General features: G+C 37.4%; 1 protein-coding gene across 1 annotated transcript in view; it reads right to left on the reverse strand.

Annotated features, from left to right (window-relative positions):
• The window catches only part of itfg1 (integrin alpha FG-GAP repeat containing 1), a 130,166-nt gene that overhangs the window by 35,290 nt on the left and 73,865 nt on the right, over window positions 1–21,011 (reverse strand). Inside the window, exons 11-13 of the mRNA XM_017425854.3 lie at window positions 19,094–19,244; window positions 18,213–18,321; window positions 1,541–1,584 (exon numbers count right to left, since the gene is read on the reverse strand). Of these exons, the coding sequence (XP_017281343.1) occupies window positions 1,541–1,584; window positions 18,213–18,321; window positions 19,094–19,244 (304 nt within the window). The remainder of the gene's footprint in view (window positions 1–1,540; window positions 1,585–18,212; window positions 18,322–19,093; window positions 19,245–21,011) is intronic.

Below are 21,011 nucleotides of genomic sequence, written 5' to 3' on the forward strand. Positions count from 1 at the left end.
ATCAAAATTAAACGAAATAAACATTTGAAATATATGAGTTTGTATGTAATGTATGAATATAATATACAAGTTTCACTTTTTAAATGGAATTACTGAAATCAATCTACTTTTTCATGATATTCTAATTTTATGACCAGCACCTGTATGCAACATTTGGTAAATGGCCTGCAGTTTTATCATAGTTTTTAAAACTGTTTTAATATTAACTTCTCATTCACACACCGTAACGAGAAAGATGCTTCTGAAAATGACTTGGGCTTCATTGTATTGCTAAAAAAAAATGAACATATGAAGAAGCAGATGACTGAAATGTTAACTTACGCTTTAGAGCTTAACTGTCTCCATCATCAGAGACATGGACACTAATGACACCTGTAAAGCCATTTGAGTCTACATGTGTCCCTGGGTTCTCAGTAAAATCAATGCTTAATGTAGATGCACCAGGAGGAGACACTGTAGTAATATCTATCTATCCATCTATCCATCTAGTTGTTTTATATATTTATACTCTGCTTTTATTTCCATACTTTTTCAAATCTGGAAAATACTAAAAGGCAAATTCCAGTCTGAAACCTGGTATAAAAAACCCCTTAATTAATGCCTAGTTCTTAGTGCTAAACAAGAACGATATTTGATGTATATTTTAAGTATTGAGTAGGAACATTTATGACAGCACATGTAGGTGTCAGGAGTAGCAAGCAGAGAGGAGGAGGCTACTTTTCTTAGCTAATTTATTGAAGGATCTATGAAAGGAAGGAGTCACAAAAACAGCAGGCTGTCTGTACATGAGACCTGCCAAAAACTGTACGTACTTGGTTCTCAGGGGTGCTCACGTCTTAAGCTGTTGTCATACGTTGACTGCAGCCCTGAAATTTCCTGGTGATTATCGAAAGGGGCTGTTTGTGAAAACATAAACCTCTGCAGCACTCACTTTGGGTTTCTAATGGCGTTCACTCAACCAGTTAGCCAGCCATGAGATGAAAAAACACTCAAGTGAGTCTGCATACAAACGTAATCCTCTACAGCATTACCTTTTGTAAAAAAAAAGGTAATGCTTGCTGATAAGGGTTACTGCTTCTTTTTTTCCCCTGACTTGTATATTGCTTTCTATCAATAAGTGACACTGCAAGGACACTTCATCCAGCATGCTGAACATACTCCACTAAATGCTGCGATTCCTGCTTGGGAGTATTTTGAGTATTCTGGAGAAGTAGAACCTTCTCCTGTGTAGTACATGTAAACCAGCAACTGGTCTGGACCAAAATCTCTACTAATTATTTATCAGGCTGGAATCAGCTTCATTACATGCAATAAATCACAATTTATTTTTACATTTTATTGTATTTATTTTATTGTATTTATTTGAGAAAATAATGGAATGAATGCAAACCATGTTTATGTTAAAGCAACATCTTTACAAATAACCAGAAATATGCAGTAAAACTTCAGTGACTTCTAGTTTAAAAAACAGAATTTAACAAAGAAAAATTATTTTTTTTTATGTGGTGTTTGGAAACCTAAACAAAGACATATTTCTTACCTTGACATCTTCAGGACAGGCGTTAGAGCAGAGGCCGCTGAGCACTGAGGAAGTGGATGACAGAGATTGCCAGAGTTAGACATCTTTCACAATTGCACAAAACACATCTCTGTTGTGGCACATGTGACTTTTGTGCTGCTGCTGTTCTGAAAAGATCAGTGCATCAAACAGACAGATTTCCTTACAGTGTGACACAATATTAAACCAAAGAAGGAAAACGGCACATTATATACTTGCAAACTCTGCCCAAATAGTCATATTTACATAATATTTAACATTGCTTTTGCATGCTATGTGAACGTAGAGAAGAGAGAAAAGCACAGGTTAAAAAAAGACAAAAAATAATGAGTAAACTTTTATCATGAATGCATGTACTATGAGAGTATTTTATTTATTTGTGCATACAAGCGAAACAAGGACAAAGTCCACTGAATTGTAAATCACTTATTAGAGAAGTGACTCTATTAGCATACTAATAAGGTCCAGGGTCTACGGTTGCTTTGATTCGGTTGATGGAGTCAAGCTAAAGCCTAATTGTGTTTATGAGGTTGGACACAGAGTTGCATTAGACAATCGCCAAATTCATTTAAAGAAAACATCGCAGTGAAGAATTAAATACATGATGTTTGGTTATTTGTCAAAATAGGAACCATTCACGATGAATGAGGACCCCTGCTATAATGTTTCAAAATAATGAGAATGTGGATGGTCTTTTCAGGGTCTTGGAGAGGTCTTCAGATGCATATTAAAAATGCAGTGGGCTACCCACTACATACAATAGAGTGTGCAGGGTTGTGATAGGTTGTATGTGATTTTTGAGCATGCACAAAACTTATGCAACAACATTGCAGTGGTTTATTATCATGGTGGAAGTGTACTGGGGTCCTTGGTGGGGTCTGAGGGAGCGTCTTGACAACATACCTACGATGCGAGGCCTGCATGCACCATCATGGCTTGGCTGTTTAGAATCTGAAACAGTACTGGCCTTGTGCCTAGGTTAAAACCCCATGATGCCCACACCACACTGGCAGCGCTTCACTTGTGGCCATTTTTAACAGGTCGTAGAAAGTGTAGCAGCATCGTCATGAAGTGTTCAAGGGGTCTTAAGACAACAAAACGTGTTAAACTTTAATATGGAAAATCTCATTCTTTCCCTATACAATTCCACTCTTGTTTCCATGCCTCCTCTTTTCAGATCACTGTTGTAATACTGATTATTAAAAGCACATCTGTGTGATAAAGTACAGTATGAAAGTATAAAAAAGACGATGAAAGACCTAAAGTCTGTCACAAAAAGGAAAAGACAGTGTTTCTTGTTATAACTCGCCATAAAACTGTTTTCTACAATCTGAATTCCTGTTTGTTGAGTTGTGCACCGTTGTTGTACTCACTGATAGACACACACCTCTTTGAGCTCTAAGCTTTTAGCCTGAAGTCAAGTCACAAACTATCTACACTTCAGATCTGCAGTTGTGCTTCGCTTAAAAAGAAAAAAAAAATCCCTTAAAAGAGAGATTGTGAGTTTCACCAAGTGAAACTTTTCGAAACAAGAAACTTCATTAAACATTTCTTAACAACGGTTTAACTCAGAAAATATTTAAGTTTTTGTTTTCTCACTCTCCTCAGCTAAAAACCATCTGCCATTACTAAACCATTCTGCCACTATGAAAACCCAACCTCGCATGAAATATAAAAACAATTACATAAAATTACAGCAGGGCCATTACCTTGAACTTAAGCGAAGCCCTTTTTAAAATAGCGTGGAGTGATTTTTGAGAGGATTTTAGCAGCTTGGACAAGCAACAATTAGTCTAAATGGGTCCAATCCATGAGCTGACAACAGCAACAGGAAAAATTAAAATGTAAATAAGAACAGCCTTGTTAGGAATTCAGCTGAATAAAATACAGTGTGCAAAAAAAAGGAACAGAAGAGTAGGCTAAAAAAAAAAAAAATAGTTTCAAAATTTCATTTGACAAGTTTTTTATTATTTAAAATCCTTTTTTTCTGTAATGTGGGCGAATGCCCCTTTTAACAGCCAAGGAGGTGTCCCACAATGCATTTCAGGAAAGGAAAGCAGTATACGTCTCTGTTCTGCTACAGGCTTTAGAATAATTGAACTGAAAATACCCATTCATAATATTTTTTTATTGTCCCTATCTGTTGGCAGTATTATTAGTATCATCTAAATCTAATCTTAAAACCTTTTTATTATTGTTTTTATGGATTTTTTTAAACTTTTGTATTGTGAAGAACTTTGGCACCATTAGGCTGTTGTAAAGGGCTCTATAAATAAATGTTGATTGATTGATTGATTGATTGATCTTTGGATCTGCAAAGGTTAGCATTTTAAAGAGTTGAGTGGGATTCTGGCCTCTTGTTTTGATGTGGTCAGAAACATCCAAGTGTGTACTTATACTGCTCATCAACTCTGGGCAAACACTGGATCCACACATCACCGTCATCTATGAAGGACACGAGAATCAATAAATCATAAAGACTGGCTTATTCATCACTTGTTTGAACTTCAAGCCGTTAAGGGTCAGGTTACATTCAACCCTGTGTGCAGCACTGTATCAATCGATAACACAGAGGGATCAGACTTTTATTTGTCTGAAGTGCAGCTCGTTTGGAAAGGAAAGGAAAGATAACTTGGGTCACAGGAAAAACTGCTGCAGAATGACTCTAAGTCACAGTGCCACAACCTCTGCCAAAATGAATGAAACTTTGCTTTTGTTTTTTTGTAGCATAAAGATGTTTCACCTGAACGACCAGCTGTTTTTACTTCAGCAACACGACTGTTCGGTTCTACTTTTTTTATAGTAGAACACAGACTACAAATAAGTTCAAATAACATAAAAAAGTACTAAAACCTATGTCCTTGAGCTATAAATTAATGTCAAGTGACTTCCAAACCAAAATAGGAAGAGAACAGATTAGAAACAAGCAAACAAACTAGTAAACCAGCCATATAAAGATGGTGAGACGAGTTACTTCTTATAAACTACTGAAACCAAATGCATGCAGTCACTTTAGAGTAGGTTAGACCAATTAAAAGAAAACATTGTTTTGTTATCCAACTTATATGGATTTTGGGAAACAGATCTTGGAAGAAGCCTAATTAGTACTGAATGGGACAATTTTATACAACATTTTGCAGTATTGCATTAATGCAGTAAAGCTAGATCAGACTTGCAATAGCTTATTGCAGTTTTTCCCTATTTAGTTTATAAACTGATTGAAATATATACATATCTTTTGGATAAAAAGACTTTCAGACGAAGATTGTGCTCTAAAAATGCTCAGATATTTATAGTGTTATATGCATGACAGAGAAATTAGTCTGTAAGACTGAAAAACACTTGATGGAAAAAAAAAGTGACAAGAAATTACTGATGCGGAAAGTGGAAAAAAAGAGAAAAGAAAAGGCAGACATTAACAGCATCAGCACCAAAGTCCTTCACAACTCTGTGGGCACACCGTCGCTCCAGGAAGTACATGACTCAGGGTGGATACTACTGTGTGCTCAGGTTCGGCTGTCACACTTATGACAGAGAGGAAACACAAACTCCCAGCTTCTTCTGCGAGCCGGTTTTGTTTTCTGTACTTCAAACCTCGGCAGACATGTAACAAGTACATAACGGCTCCTCAATGGCTGAAACAAGATCCGTGGAATAGCTCCCAAAACTTTCTATGGGGAACAGATGTTGTTTGTTGCCAATATATAAGTTTCCCTTCTCTCACTCCCACACTCACACACACAATGTCTACACAGCCGTGCCTGAACTGAACTAGCCCATTTTCTGGTGTAATATTAAGACTGATGGCAGCTCTTTTGTGGGACTAACCTAATCGAGCAGAGGCTGAACTGCCCTGTGTGCCCCGTATCGGTCTGTGAGCGTGTGTAATGCTGTGTGTTTTCATTCCCGTGACAAAGAGAGAGACACTATGAGCAACAATTTTTGCCGTTTGAAAGCATGAACACACGTTTTTGTTGTTTTTGCTCGCAACCAAATGAGAGAATAAAAATTCTGATATTTCAACTCTTTTATTTCTGAGAAAGACAATACAAATGTGGAAACGCCTGTAATTTAATCTAAAGGAAAAGAAAATATTCTATGTCAAAATAAAAATGATTTGTTTTTGTTTGTTAAATTACAGCAATTGTCTGACTAATGTAAAGCTTGCATTGACTGGATTTCTTCCTAATTGAATTGTTAACAAGCTGAACTTGCTGGCATGATCTTCAAATCTTCATTTTACCTAGCCATGCCGGTTTACTTACTTGCTGCACATTTTCTTTTCTTTAGAAACTCTGCAGTAATAAGTAATGACCATTTTTCAGTACAACAAGACCTCAGCTCAGTTTAAAGGAATTGCCACATTAACTGTAGTGGAGTTTATGGATGAATAACTTAATAAAAGAAGCTGAGACACAGGTTTAAATTAGTGTATGTGTTTCACACCTATTCACAAGTGGGACATCTCAATGCAGGAAATTGGGCCAGTTCCCATGGTAATCCAGTAGCGTGGCTCTTGAACACAGCTGAAAACACAGACTCAGATGAAAAACTATCGTCCTCGAAGAAGGGATCAAGTTGCTTATTTGTGATATTCTCTTAAGAATATCCAAAGGAGATATTTGCATTTTGTTTATTTAGACAGTTTAGAATATTGAAATGCAGGTTACCAATTCTCAAGTAAAGAGGAAACAAATGTAAACGCAATGTCACAAGGCTGAGAGTTTAAAAAAAATATTGACCGTTGCCTAGTTAAAAAAAGCCCACTGTATGAGTTTATATAACAATTTTAAAAAGTCACATTCTAAGTTCAGATCTGTTTTGGTGTCATGTTCGGATTTTGTGACAACTCCTGTTGTTACTTAAACTGCTTAGGATTTCATCACCTAAACCTGGCCCAGTTCTGCTGCTTCTTAACCACCGCTGTGTCTGATTGGTCGGCCAACATCTGCGTTTGCTCAGAATTTCATGTCCCGCAGGATCTAAGCCTTGTTGTTCCAAGCCTCTTTTTACGATAAGTACCAGTTGGATAAATTTAACAAATCTTCTACATGGATATTATTGGCACAATATCACACCCTTGCATGCTATTCATACTGTTTTTAACCCTTCTGCTACAGAGTGGTAGATCCCTGAATTTAGTTTAGAGAATCAAACTCAAAAGGGGAGAAATTCCAGTTTTATATTTTTAATTTGTTCCCATATTGAACAGCATCATATATCAAACGTATATGGAGTGGAACAGATTTGTTTACAATCAAAAGCATGATTTTAGAATATTGTGCTCAAAGTAAAATTATATCAATACCAGTGAATCTTCTGGCTACAAATATGTTTTGAGGAAATTCATTCTTCATACTGAATTATTCTGATGCTTTATATATAAATCACGAATACCATCATGCCAATAGACATTTTTATCAAAGAAAAACATGAAATATTTTGTGCTCCTTTTGCTGCATCTTTGTAAGTAAATAAACAAATGATAATAGTTCTTCTGATGTCCACATTTGCTTTAAACTTGATAATAATGTCCAACTGGGTCTATATTATAAAACAGTGCACTTATTCTGCTCTTAACGGCTCCTGCAAAAATATGAGCATGCTCATTTGAGTGAAAAAGAAACTGTGTTGGTGATGATGGGGCCTTAATATCATTTAATATCATCCATTTAGCAGCGACTTGAAGGAGTGAAGGCAGTTGCTTGAGGATATTTGACCGAGCTTGCAACTGGCATGAACAAAGCCTACTTTTCTGGAGCAGTAAGTGGAACAGCTCACATTCTGGTGGAGGACCGACTCCCTGCTGCATCCATCCTTTTTAGTTTCCTGATGAGGCTGGGATACTCAGAGGACAGACAGCTGGAGGAGGTACTTGGAGAGTGACTGGGGCTTAACTTAGCCCACTGCTCAGACAGCCTCCTGGACCTCCAGTCTCTGTGAGGGTCTACAGCTTTAAGCTGAATCCCAGTAGAACACATCTCTTATTTATATTTGCACCTGGAAATGTTTCATACAAATATAGAAAAATAAAGCACTTATTAAAAGAATATCTTATGCCTGAAGGAGTCAGTGGCAGATAATATGACAATACATTTAGCTACAGAGCTGCACTTTTAGTGTATTATCACTAAAAGCCAGAAAAGTACAGCAATACAAACTTCAGAGCTAAGACTGAGAACTGCATGAGAAAACACATACACGCACAAAACTTTGATTCAACTTCACTTAACAAATAAAAGACAAATTATTAAAAACAAAATACAATATTTAGCTGATGCTCACACAAGCACCTGCACACACACACACACACACACCAGGGGTAAAATTTGATTAGCAGACCTCGCTATACAAACATGACATGCCATGTCAGTTTGTGTGACTACAAGTGCAAGTCAGCGAGACTCGAACCGACACAAAAAGTAGATCCTCACTCACACATTCAGGACCACACAACGACAACTGACAGTTGAGCAACGTTTGCCCTGAGATGCTCATCACTTCCCATTGTCCTCAGGCAGATTTTGCTGACTGCAGGGCTGCTCACAGGCATGCACGGGCACCACTCATGCCCACACACACACATACACACCTGACCTGCATCTCTGTGACAGCCAGTGAGCTGACATCTGGTCTAAAGAACCAACAGAATGTCCAGAAATGACCACCTGCTCATGACTTGGAGATTCGTGTTACAGGGATGACATACACAGTGTTGGTGTTGTTGACAGCTTGTCCTGAGTTTGTCTGTGCACCTGCACAGCAACTTTTAATTATTTGGGTAATGTACAAACCATTTCTAGCAACAAAGAGTGGGATTTATTGCATTAAATCCAATTACAAATGTTGTTTTTTTTATCTGTTACTTAAAATGGGTCAAATCCCCATCCTGGTAATACTTGTTTACTGGTTGAAATCTAACTATGGTGAGGTGTTGTGCTGCTGCTGGGATTTAAATCCTAGAGCAAGTTTTTTTTTTTATGTTCACCATCACTACAGCTCAGTGTGTTTGCAGTCCTTAAACAGATTCTAGTGACTTCCAACCTTTTTCATTTTCAGGTAAACAGTGCAAATGCAGTATGACCACCACTTTGCCACTCTTCTCAGTTCTGTGGTGTAGGATGGCTCTGGGTTTAGACCTGCTGACTGGCTGTGGTTTGTCAATATTGGCAGCTGAGATGGTTGCAGGTTTCCACAAACTTCAGTCAAACACAATAATAATACAGCAGATGTACAGTCAGGTCAGGGAAGTGAATATTATGTATCAGTATATTTAAGCTTCAATAATCAAGGTTAATGTACACTAAAACAAGAAAATGCTTTTGTTTGTCCTTGGAAAACTAAACAAAAGAAAATGATCAATTGTTAGAGAAATAGATGGGGGGGGGGGCTCCTTTTGCTCCTTTTGATGAAGCGTGACTGGGTTAAGATTGTTGTCTCCGACCAAATATTAAAATTGCGAGCAACAAGAATAGCAATCAGCATCATAAATCAAACCTGGTGATCAGGTTAATTTGTAATTAGGTTCTGCTTTTGTTTTCATCATCTAAAGCACTAGCCATAATGTGATAAGTGAGCTGCCATCCAGATCCTTCAAATCTCAGTGGGTTTGGTCCACACTCAAAGCTGATCTTGACAAAGATGGAAAATGATTAAGGCTGACTTCTGGTGCTGCAATATGTGACGTACATTTTATTCTCTGAATCGCTAGATGTCTCATTGTTATGCAGAGACAATACAGCTTCAGCTGTCAACATTAGCTGGTACAGGATGCTATTTTGATAAACATGGGAGGAGGCACACTTCATGTGCTGCGACACACAGAATAAAAGTATTCACAACAGTGACAATATACAGCCTGCAGTCAAATCCTGTTCTGGACAACAAAACCCCACTGAAAGACTTGATTCAAATCTTCTTGATAAAATGAAAAAAGGGACTAAAAGACAGCAGATACTGACAGATGTAAGGACAGGAAGACAAGCAGGAGGACAGAAAACGAGAGGTTTGAAGAAGAGAAACAAAAAGAGTGCCAGCACGGTGACAGCAGGAGAAGAGGTAATAGTAAGATGTAAAACAGAGGCCTGACAGGGTTAGAACAGAGGAAATGAAAGAAGCAAGCACAAGGAAAAATGAGACAAAGGCAAGAGATCAGGAAACGTGGAACGACGAGCGAAGAGGTCTGGATCTGATAGGAGATATGATGAAAAGGGATGTGAGAAGTGAGGAGAGAAGAAGTATACGGCCCTGAGAAAAGCTCCCAGATGTTTCTCAATGCAGCTAATCTGCATCCTAATAAGTGAGCAGGAAACTAATCAACTCATACAGTTCTGCCTGTCAGTCTCTCTCTTCATCTGCTTCCCACATACAAGTATGCACTCACAACACACACTTGGAGACACTCATGCATACAGAGCCCCTCCCGCTCTCCTTCCCATCACTCGTCATTTTATCCTTCTTTCTAATTCTGGAGTTTATGACTGCTGCCATCTCCTCTCTCTTCAGCAGTAATCATCCATCCATCTGTCCACCAAGAAACCACTTTGCTTCGTACAGCTTAATGTGAATCCACTTTGCTTTGTGTAAAACTTGACAGTCACACGTGTCCATATTACAATCCCGGACCAGCTAGCCCAACTGTATTTGGAACCATCTTTCTAAATATGGTGGGGTCTTATGACTGAGCAAGTTCAAAGGGATCAAAAGAAATGGAAACGAAACTTTATTACAGGACATTTTGTGGTTGACACAGTAGAGACACATTAGTACCACACTGACAACACAGCAGCTGAAAATACTGCACAATACACTTTAAAGGAGTAGTAATAATAAGAATAATTTGTTTAAGCACACCTCTGCTTTTAAAATAATGGTTCAAACTCCTGGCTGGTACAGTACATGTACCAATGTGGAATAGTTCCACAGAACATAATTATGTTTTACATGGAATAGTTATGATTTTATCAGATAAACATAACGTCTGCGGGACACATTTGGATAGTGTACATGCTGAGAGTAATCAGACATCTGGCAATTCCGCACAAACTTCACAAACCCAAAACAAATTAAAATTATTTGGACTTTGACAGAGCTTATGAAATGGCTCTTAGTTTTTATTGTCACTCTGAGACGGCAGTCATTGTTTTACTGCGTTGCTGCTGTATATCAGGAATCTAATATGAATCTGACAAGAAGAGGACACTACAGAGGAGAATGGAAATGTTCTTATTGCGGAAATGTATTTGAACCCAGTGACATCGCTCAACAATGATGTCACTGGGTGTCGGAGTCCTCCTGCTCAGCAGTGCAGCAAGATGAGAAATTAAATCATGACATTTCAGCAAAGTGGTATTAAGAATCCCTTAAAGTCCTTCTAATACACATTCAACCTTTGTCACACATACTGTGCACTGATACACAGTCTTGGGTTGCTGAAGCTACTTGTAATAGGCAGTATATGTTGCAGCCAATAGATAGCCTGAATGGCCCCAAGACCTCCTGTGAATTACCTTCTATAAATCCAACAAACCATTGCCAGTGCTTCAACACCAGCAAATAAGAAGAAAAACTACACCTAAACTCTTTGGTAGACTCTTGAGATCTTTTTAAACTGACTGGCATGGCAGCAGTATCAGGAATTTATTGGCTTCAGTTGGTAGTGAAGCACAGTGATGAACAAACGGCCTTTTTGACAATGCTGCTCTAATGGCTCCAAAGGTTTTACATATTAACTCAAAGCTTCTTATTGTAGAACTTCAACTGCCTGTATAAAGACACATAAACCCATTTTAATTGGAGTATAATGTGTAAAATCTTATTAGGATTTTTTTTTTTAGTGTTGGATATACAATTTTGCATCTAACGAGACAATATCCTTCTAAGATGTATGGGTATAAAGTTGCACAAGATTCACAACTTTTACTTTACAATGGATAAGAAAAAGTGAAAAAAAAAGGGAACAAGACTCCACAGTCTGTCTGATGGTTCTAAGATCCTGCACCTGAGCTTCATGTTGCAGGTATTTTTGTCTGTTATTATAGGTTTATAAATAGAACACCATATATATCATATTGCTATAGTGATGCCAAAGGTTCAGTCAGGTTCAGAACACTAAACTCATCAGGCTCTGTCTTTAATGAAACCTTGAATGTAGCTAAGGTCAGAGAATTGGTAACATCGTTGAACTCCTCTTCTTAAAACCACTAATTTGAAACATCAGTTGAATAACAGTTATTAGCACACTAAAGCCCATGAAAAGTTTTGTATGATATATTATGTGCTATCTTAGTTTCATGGATGTAGTGAAAGAGGGTTTACAGACAGCTGCTCAGATAGAAGGGTGAGATGGAAGCAGATGATCTGCTGTCCTGACTGCTAAAGAGAACAGTCAAAAATAAATAAATAGAAAGATGGTGAGGTCTATTAGGGTGCATCTGGAAAACAAACTGATGGATGCGGAACATGGTTTAGACTGCAAACTATGGCATGACTGTTCTTCTACACTACTCCTAAATAATAAATACAATGCACCAAAAAAGCAAAAAAATAACATTCGGAGCTCTTTTTTTGTGAAATTCATATATATGGGTTATAAAACTCGTTGAGTGTGAGGCTTTTTTTGAGTAAAGAGACTGCATGTGCTTTATTGGGATGTTTACTGTTTGTTTGTGCTTGAACACAATGAAAAAAATTACTGGGCAGTGGAGGACTTTGGAGGATAGCTTTAGCTTTGAAAGAGTACAGATGTTTTTTCTAACTTTTTTTTTCTTTTTTTAAAGCAAACAATTTCAAGAGCAAAAAGCACAATTGTACAGGTTCAACCTTTAAAAACCAACAGCTAGCACAAGCTTTTAAAACAGAGTATGAACATTAAAGGCAACAGCAACTTTGGAGCACAACAGCACATCAGAGAGAAACATCAATAATATCACACCAATCACTTTTAGATGAACTTTTCTTGGTTTAGAGTTGAACTAACGTCACACACAGGACTGATACACTTTTCATTACTTGGAAGGAAATATTTAATGCACTTCTCACAGAATGACATCCAAGCTGTCAAGTCTTCCACTGGTCGGCATCTCCACTCGTAAATAATAAATGCTCAAACTGCAAAAGAGAGTCCTGGTGGAATCTGTTTGTTAAAGAACTACAGTGTTTCAGGTGTGTAGGAGGATAGGATGTCAGATGAGTGCAGGTTCAGGTCATGCCAGTGTGAAGAACCCAGCAAGAGTCCAGGCTGAAAGGCGATGCTGCCATCTAAGGTGTGTGATAGAAGTTGTGATGGAAATATCCCAATGAGTCCATGTGGATCTTTGCTTTCACTCATGAACCGAACACACTCCTACGCTCGGACTGACACACTCAATCCTTTAGCACCTGTTGTTCAATATTGCTCAGGGATGGCTGATGGACGTCATCTTGAGAAAATAGGATTTCATCTAACAGAATGGAGGACTGGATCAGGCTGTCTACAGAGTCCCACCACTGGCTGACATTACTTGTCAGGGCAGAATATGATGTTCACTCTACCAGTCTCCCTTATTAAAGTCTAACACTATTAGTTATGCTATCTGAGGCACCTGAAAAGAAAAGAAAACAAACAATTTTCCCTCTGGGGGATTCAGGGGAGGTGCAAGGCTATTAAGCTGCATTTGAGCTCACTTTCTCAAGCGAGGGGAAGGAAATGTTGACAGGATGTAACACTCGGCAGATCTACTTTGTTGTTGCTTACTTTCTAGTCAGCTAGATGTAGTAAAGACGCAACACACCAAACATGTATGAAATATTTACAGCCAAACAAATGTAATAACTGAAACCAAATACAAAGGAAAAGTTGAGGAGCTGACAGTGCTTGCATCAATATGGGGGAACACAAAAAATAAAAAATAAAAAATCTTGGAGAGTGTATCTCTGTGAACGTGTTTTGAAGTACCGCAGTGAGACAAGACATGGATACCGAAAAGAACAGCGGTGTTTAGAGAGACAACACCAAAGGAATTCATGTTGAGGCATTAGGAATAAAGACGTGTCAAGGTCACACACTAACAATCGCACAGAGGCTGTCACGACAACTAAAAATACACAACTTTTGGCTTTGACTTTCCATTTAAATACAAAATAATACCAAATCATTTGGGGATTTTTCACCTTTTCACTCTTGTGTGAGACTGAATTGTTGATGTTGAGCCCACAGTGCCTGGAGTGAATCTAGATTACAGTGTGCCTTTTCTGATCCAGCTGCTTTTTTTCCTCCTCACCCCAAGAGATTTCATTTACAGAAGGGAAAACACGCAGTGCTTCAAGACATATCCCAAGCTGTCTTCTGACTCTAATTACCCAGAATCCCTGAAAATTTGTGACTTAAACTGCTATTAAAAAGAAAGTAAAAATATAAGATTAAAACATGTAAAGAGAAGCAGACGGTTTAAACTGACTTGTACATAAACTGAAATAAGAATTTAAACTTCGCCGCCTCTTCAGTATTTGTGTCTAAATCAATGAACTGTCATAACAAATAATCTAACTGGGTTTATCTGAAATCCATGCACAAGTCATAACATCTGTGTGGCACAAGTACAGTCTGGAATGAGAGATAGAGGATTGGAGGAACTGAAATCTTTCACACTTCACTTTCCCAGGCTCAGACACCAAAGCGTCCCAAGATGACTACAATAATGACAGTGACCAGGAGTTTAGCTGTGATGTGCATAAATGACTGTTGCCCGGTAGCTCAAACCCTGACAGTTATAAAATGCTTCAAAAGGCTGGACATGGCACACTCAAAAGGAAAAACTGACATCAATGTCCCCCATGAGTATGCTTTTAGAAAAAAAATCAATCTGTATCGGAAGCACTCATATCTGTCACCCTCTTTGCTCTCACCCTTCTGAACAACAAGGAGTCTTAGTTCAGGCTCGTCTTTTTAGACTCTAGTTCTGTCTTCAACACATTCATGTCATCAACTCTGGTGAATAAACTCTGACTGCTTCATTAACACCATCCCTTTGTAACTGAATTATGAATTACTTCAAAAAGCATTTAAAAATCATTAAAAAGCCACAGTTTCATCCTGAGTCAACATCTTCAACATTAGTCTCTGTCAAGAATGTGTCTGGGATCAAAATTATTCATTCGGTAACTCAAACAGTTTAATTATAAATAAATTCCCTTGATAAATAATTGCTGTTCAGTGGTCATTGTGTTTCACAGGAACAGGTATTACTGTCATGCCCAACATGCTTATGCTGACATTATGAACAGTGTAGAAAGACTGACGATAACCAATCTAAAATAAAAATAAAAATGCCAAAAATGCTCAAAGTTCAGGACTAATATCAAACAAAAAATTCAAAATAGTCAACACAGTGTTTCTATTGCCATACTATATTTTCTTACCACAACAGGGTAATGTCAACAACACTTTGTACAGATGGCAGACTGATGTATTTCTGATTAAACAAAATTCACAGTGGGGACGATCAAGCTTTACAATGAGACCAACAAGCAGATGCAGCATCTTGAATCATCAAACACAAACAAGAGTAAAGAATTGTGAAAATGTAAAACGGAGCTGAATCAATGCCAACAACAGATGGAACAGTCCAGTGGCTCTTTGCATGCTTCCTTATGCATGTATTTACATGAATTGAGAGGAAATTAAGTCACTGATATTTAAAACAAATCTCAAGCTGTCGAAACTTCTGAATTTCCAGAATAAAGGACTTACAATTTTCTCAGCTATGATGAGGAGCTCTCCTGAGACAGAGTCAAACAAATGTTTCCAGGAAAACAGGCAAAACATTTTGAATTGTTCAAAGAGATACTACTGCACTCAGGCAAGCCAAATGGAGTTTAGGGTTATTTGTTCATTCATTCATTCAAAAACTTCATCACTTTGTAAAAATAAAAACTATATCAGATTGTCACAAACATCCTGACCTCTCAGCTGTGGACAAAGGTATGCAAGATCAGTGCGCCTGTTAGCTATTTATGGGAGGAATTAAATAAATAAATGAATTCCATTAAACAAATAAGAAATCACTGAATTGTTTTTCTTGTTATGTGTTGTGTGCACAAGCATGGCTCTGATAGCAGAAAAGGAGGGTGCTGTTCTTCTTACTGGAAAAAACGTTGAGAACATTTAACAAGTATATTCAAATACTTGACTAATCAATAAAGTAAATGTTAGAAGACTCAATATTAAATAGCTGCAGCTATAGGTGTATCTTTGGCCCCCTGCTTACACACTACTAACACATTTTGATAAGCAGCATGCTAACAACATGAATGTTGTGGGAAGCATGTTCTGCAATGATGAGTCATTGTTAAGGCAGCAAGTGGAGGAATGTGAGATGTGCTGCAGAGTAAATATCCTCTGCATCAATATGAAGAAGACAAGGGGGATAGTTGTGGACTTTAGGAGATGAGTCTAAACTTTCATTCCGTTCCTTTATTAAAAGGAGCAGCTGTGCAAATAGCTTCCTGTTTTAAATATTTTCGTCTATATTTCCAGTGACTTCCTGTAATTGACCAACAACTCTGCTCTAATGGCATTTTACTGGTGTGCGGTGGAAAACACACCTACCTCTTCCTTCACCACCTGCTACATGAACTGCTCTGCTGCTGACAAGGTGCTGCAGACGGTGGTTAAATCTGCGTAAAAAAATAACTCACAGCACCCCTCCCCTCCTACTGAGGACACCTACAGCAGCAAGTGCTGGAGCAGGGCATCTTTTATCAGCGAGGACCCCACCCCTGCTGCATGTGAACTGTTTGACCTCTCCCTTCAGGTAGGAGGCTACGAAGCATTAAAGTGAGAACAAAGAGACTCCAGGACAGCTTCTTTCCAGAGGCTGTAAAGACCTGCAAAACTCTTTGTCTCACTGAATGACCCTTCCCTTTCATCTCTTTGCTGTGCTGCTGCTACTGTTACGGACTTGCTTTGTTGTTCATTATTACTTAACGGCTTTTAGTAATTTTTTTTTTAGAAATTACTTCATCCTTTCATATAGCCACACGTTATTGCTTTCATTGAATTAGAAGTGAGCTGATAAACCTGACTGTAGATTGTGCTCTCATGTGTCATCTAATGCTGATATTTCTGAAACAGGTTGACAGTAATGACACTAATCCACTAACCTCCCACATCTTTTCATACCTGTGCGCATCTTCAAGTAATTACTGCTCTCAGTCACTCGCTTGACGGTTGTCACATTTAGAGCCTGTATTGTCTGAGCTCCCGTCATCATTTTTATGCTCTACATGCTTCAGTTTGTTTGGTCGGATAGAGACAGAATCAAGCTGGTTCAGAACATCTATTGGTTTTTGGCATTGAAAATGACACCCTTTCAATTAAAACTATAAAAATCCACTCCTAATATGGATGTAAGTCTTCTTATTTGCATACATGTAACACACGGGGTGCTAGTGTACCACCTTCTTTTTTAAAAATACATAAAACAAGAACTGTTTGCCAACTGATCTAAAAAGAAAAGTGATGAACGATGCTGCTTTTCCAACTAATGAGCAGAGCAGAATGACAGATTAAAAAGAGCTAAAACCCACCCAGGAGTGAAACTATTTTTGTTTTCCTCCAGTGTCACAAGGTACCAATGCTGTAGCAACTTGGAAAAGAAAAGACTTTATTTTACGCAGAGTTGAAAAAAAGACAAAAGAAAGAAAGGATACAAATTGAAAGGAAAGGCTGTGAAGTAAAAATACAAAAACAATACTTTGAGTGTTGAGAGCAGACATTTCAGTGCTTGTATTCAGACGTTAAAATGGGGGGTGGAGGGTGTTGAACACTGAAACATCATATTTCACAAATGATCTAGGTAGCTTCCTGAATATTTTGTTGTTTCAGTGGCATAGGCAGCATAAAAGGTTATTATGACTCACTAGGGCTTGATGTAAAACAGGAACATTTGCAATAACTGTTGAGGACCAGCTGCCTTACCAAAATATTATCTTTACATGATGTGCTGAGCAGTAAAAAGTGGACAGACAGATGACAATTACAAAATAAGCCACAAACCAAAAAAATAAAAAAGTTTCACTTAAAACAAAACTTTTAACTATTTCTGATTAACAAACACTATTTACTGCATATACTAGAAATCAGAGTAAAACACATTTGAGTTGTAGCAACGTGTTCTGCTTGTAGTTTTGTAATCAATCACATAAACCAGGCTAAGAGTAGTTTCTCCCTCATACTTCATGTTGCCCTTATGCTTTTGTAAGAGGCACTACAGAACTATAGTGCAGACCCTGGTAAAGTAGTAACAGTATATGAGAAATGGGCTTTTGAGAGAAGGAGCAATTATGACAGAGTTTGTGCTTACAATGACCATCCTCATTTAATGGCTTTGGCATTGAACAAAGAGCTCAAATGAGCTCCTCTTCAGCAGCAACCAAGTAACTTTAGAGTAGAAAATCAAAATTATATGACAGATAATAGTTACAGCCATCTGCTTTCTGTGTTGGGGAAAAGACTTGCTTGTGTTCAGTGAATGTAATTGGTCTAGGAGGGGCTGTTACAGTAAATAAAAGACAAAGTTGTAAAAGTGGTGAGGTTAGTGTGAGAACTAAGAAAGCTTCTGGTAAACTTCAAACTGATGAAGAGAGAAGGTAGGAAACTGGGCCAGTTACTCACCCATCACTTTTACAAAATAGGCATCAGCTTCAAAATTGTTCTTCAAAGCATGGATCATCAAGTCCTTTTGGTTCTCTGCGTTGCTCAGGACAAACATGTCTAATATTCCCTACAAATTAAATAAAGCATATAGTTAAAAACGACAAAAGAATCATATGTGTGAATCTCATAAAGAGAATCACATAATGTACACTGAAATACAGCAGCTAAACAAGAAATACTCCTTATATTATTTTACTACAGTGGATAAACATCTCAAGACAAATGCTCAAAAAAAATAAATAAATAAAAAGCTTGAGTGTAATAATAACATTAGATATAAAAGGGTGTGAAACCACACCAGCACATAAAGAGAAGAAAATGCTTCTTCTTACAATACAGTATCTAGAAAAAACAAAGGGAAATCAGTTTGGACATAACTTTATCCTCTGTGAGCTTTTAGAAATTGAAAGCAAAACTGTGTCCTCAATCTAGATCTCCAATATTACTCTAAAAAATAAAGCAAAACCATACCCTTTAATTTATTTTGTTGATGTTGATGCAAACAAAAGCTGGTTATTCACTTTTCTGAACTGGAAACATAAAATGTTCTAATTTGGTCTCTGAGGTTTATTCATTTCAGTCTACCTTTTGCATGATGATATTTTATAGGAAACTCTCACAAAGTCAGGTAAATTTGTTGGCACATTTAATAAAGTGAGATAAATATATTTAGAACAGATTTAGAAAATAAACAAATGACTGAAAAGGTTAGGTTGCAATTGATGGGGAAAAACAAACTGCTTGGTACAGAAAGTAAGGTTCAGGTGTCACTAATGGAAAAAAACAACAAAAAAAAAAACAAAAACAGTAAAACTTTAAACATATTATCAGCTACTTACGTCCTCATAGATGTCAAAGAAAGTTGCCATGACAGCGTTCTGGATCGCTCCCAAGTCCGACTGGTCCCAATGGATGTGGAACGTTCGTTTAATTTCGACACAGGTGGGGATGTCACAGGGCACGTTCTCCAACAGGAAGGCCCGCTGACCGCTGGGGGTCAAAGAGAAGCAAAACACAAATTATCATCCAAATCCTAGATGGTGACAAAAGAGTCCTAATGCCATCTGATGCTCATTCATCATTGTCTCAGCCAGACAGTTTATCAGCTACGTCACACTTGACATTTTCAAAATAAGTCCTGAGTAATAACATTTACTGAGCTCATCTAAAACAGCCTGGGAGTAATCCACAATCAACTTAACACCTCCTTAATCTCTTAGGTTTGGATGACAGATCAAAACTCTGAAATATTTTACTTCTTTTTGAGGAGCATCAATATGTCATTTAACGAGACCATCCTCTGGCTGGAGGCCAGAACAGTGTGCACCGCTCATTCACACAGAAAAAAACACTCTGCGTGTTGGATTTTAGAGGAAATAGAGAAAATTAAAAAAAAAAGAAAAAGAAAGTAGAATTTTTTTTACTTCCATCTAATCAGGTATACCACATCTTTTGTATTAAACTACATCACATCTGTTGTTGTGAACAAGTGTGGCCTCTTTCTGCAAATGCAGATCAACTGACTGCTTTAGTTGAACTGAAATAAATCTATACTGCTCAAATCTTTATTTTCTCAATACATCTCTACCTGAACTTTGTGTACTCAAACTGAGCAAATATCTTCCTTTTTCCTTCCTGATGTTACCTCTTTTTCTGCTTTCTTTGTTTTGAGATGCAGTCCTGTATCCATTCTTAGAGCTCTATGGCAAACTTTTAAAAATATGTTAATTTAGGTCTAAAAATAGAACATTTGTGATTGCCTTTTCTCTCTCTTATCTTCTCTACACTATATCAATAAAAGTATCTGGATCATGGAAGTGAAGGCTTTCTGACATCCAAGACAATTTAGAAAATTATAAGATTTTGAGTGCTCTGCTAGAAGAACAGACATATGTGTATTCTGATACACGCTATATATATTCATACACATTTCTACTGGTAACATGTTCCTATCATACAATGTGTGGAGTGTTAGTTATTCTTTTTTTTATATATTCAATCTGCCATAAAAGGTGGTTGAAAAAAAAAACTAAATCCAAAGTATATTTGTGAATAAAAGCAACAAATAAAGACTAAAATGACTCATTTATTCACACACAGTGAGCTTTTTAAAACATGGGCTCTGTGTGCACCATATAATAAATATGACAGTAATAACAGTAATAAAAGATAAAACTACTTACTAGCTGGCTTTAATCAAGCAGTCAAAATCGTCAAATCGAAATATACTGGTACCGCCCTTCTGTGCTTTTTGCTTGGTGCTATTATAAAGGCTCCCTGAATTGGTGTTGATATTGTGTCATATTATAGTGAGTTTTTTTACATAAATTGTGTAATGGCAATTTTGTTAGCTGCTTTTCAAACCCCAGTCATAAGCAGGAGGCATTATTCATCTTTCTCACTGAATTTTGGACGCCACAATGCTTGACATTGTGCTTCAGTGGAACTGTTTCAGTACATCAAAATATGCTAATGTGGACTCTCCGTCATCCAAGAGGACATGAATGACTGTCATCCAGGATAGGAAAAAAAAAATTAAAAAAATTAAAACAAAGCATTTGGACTTCTACTCTGTAGTTAAAGATGTTTTGCTTTTCCCCATCCAGGGAGATTTCTCTTTGTATTTGGAAAACTCCCGGATGGGAAACAAAATGTTGCTTATTTATTTATTTATCACATCAAAATATGACTGACTGAAAACACTCTATCCCAAATATTAACATTGCATGAAGACAGAAATACAGGACCATGACTCCT

The sequence above is a fragment of the Kryptolebias marmoratus genome, linkage group LG15 (genome assembly GCF_001649575.2).
Source record: "Kryptolebias marmoratus isolate JLee-2015 linkage group LG15, ASM164957v2, whole genome shotgun sequence".
In the NCBI taxonomy this organism is placed as follows: domain Eukaryota; kingdom Metazoa; phylum Chordata; class Actinopteri; order Cyprinodontiformes; family Rivulidae; genus Kryptolebias; species Kryptolebias marmoratus.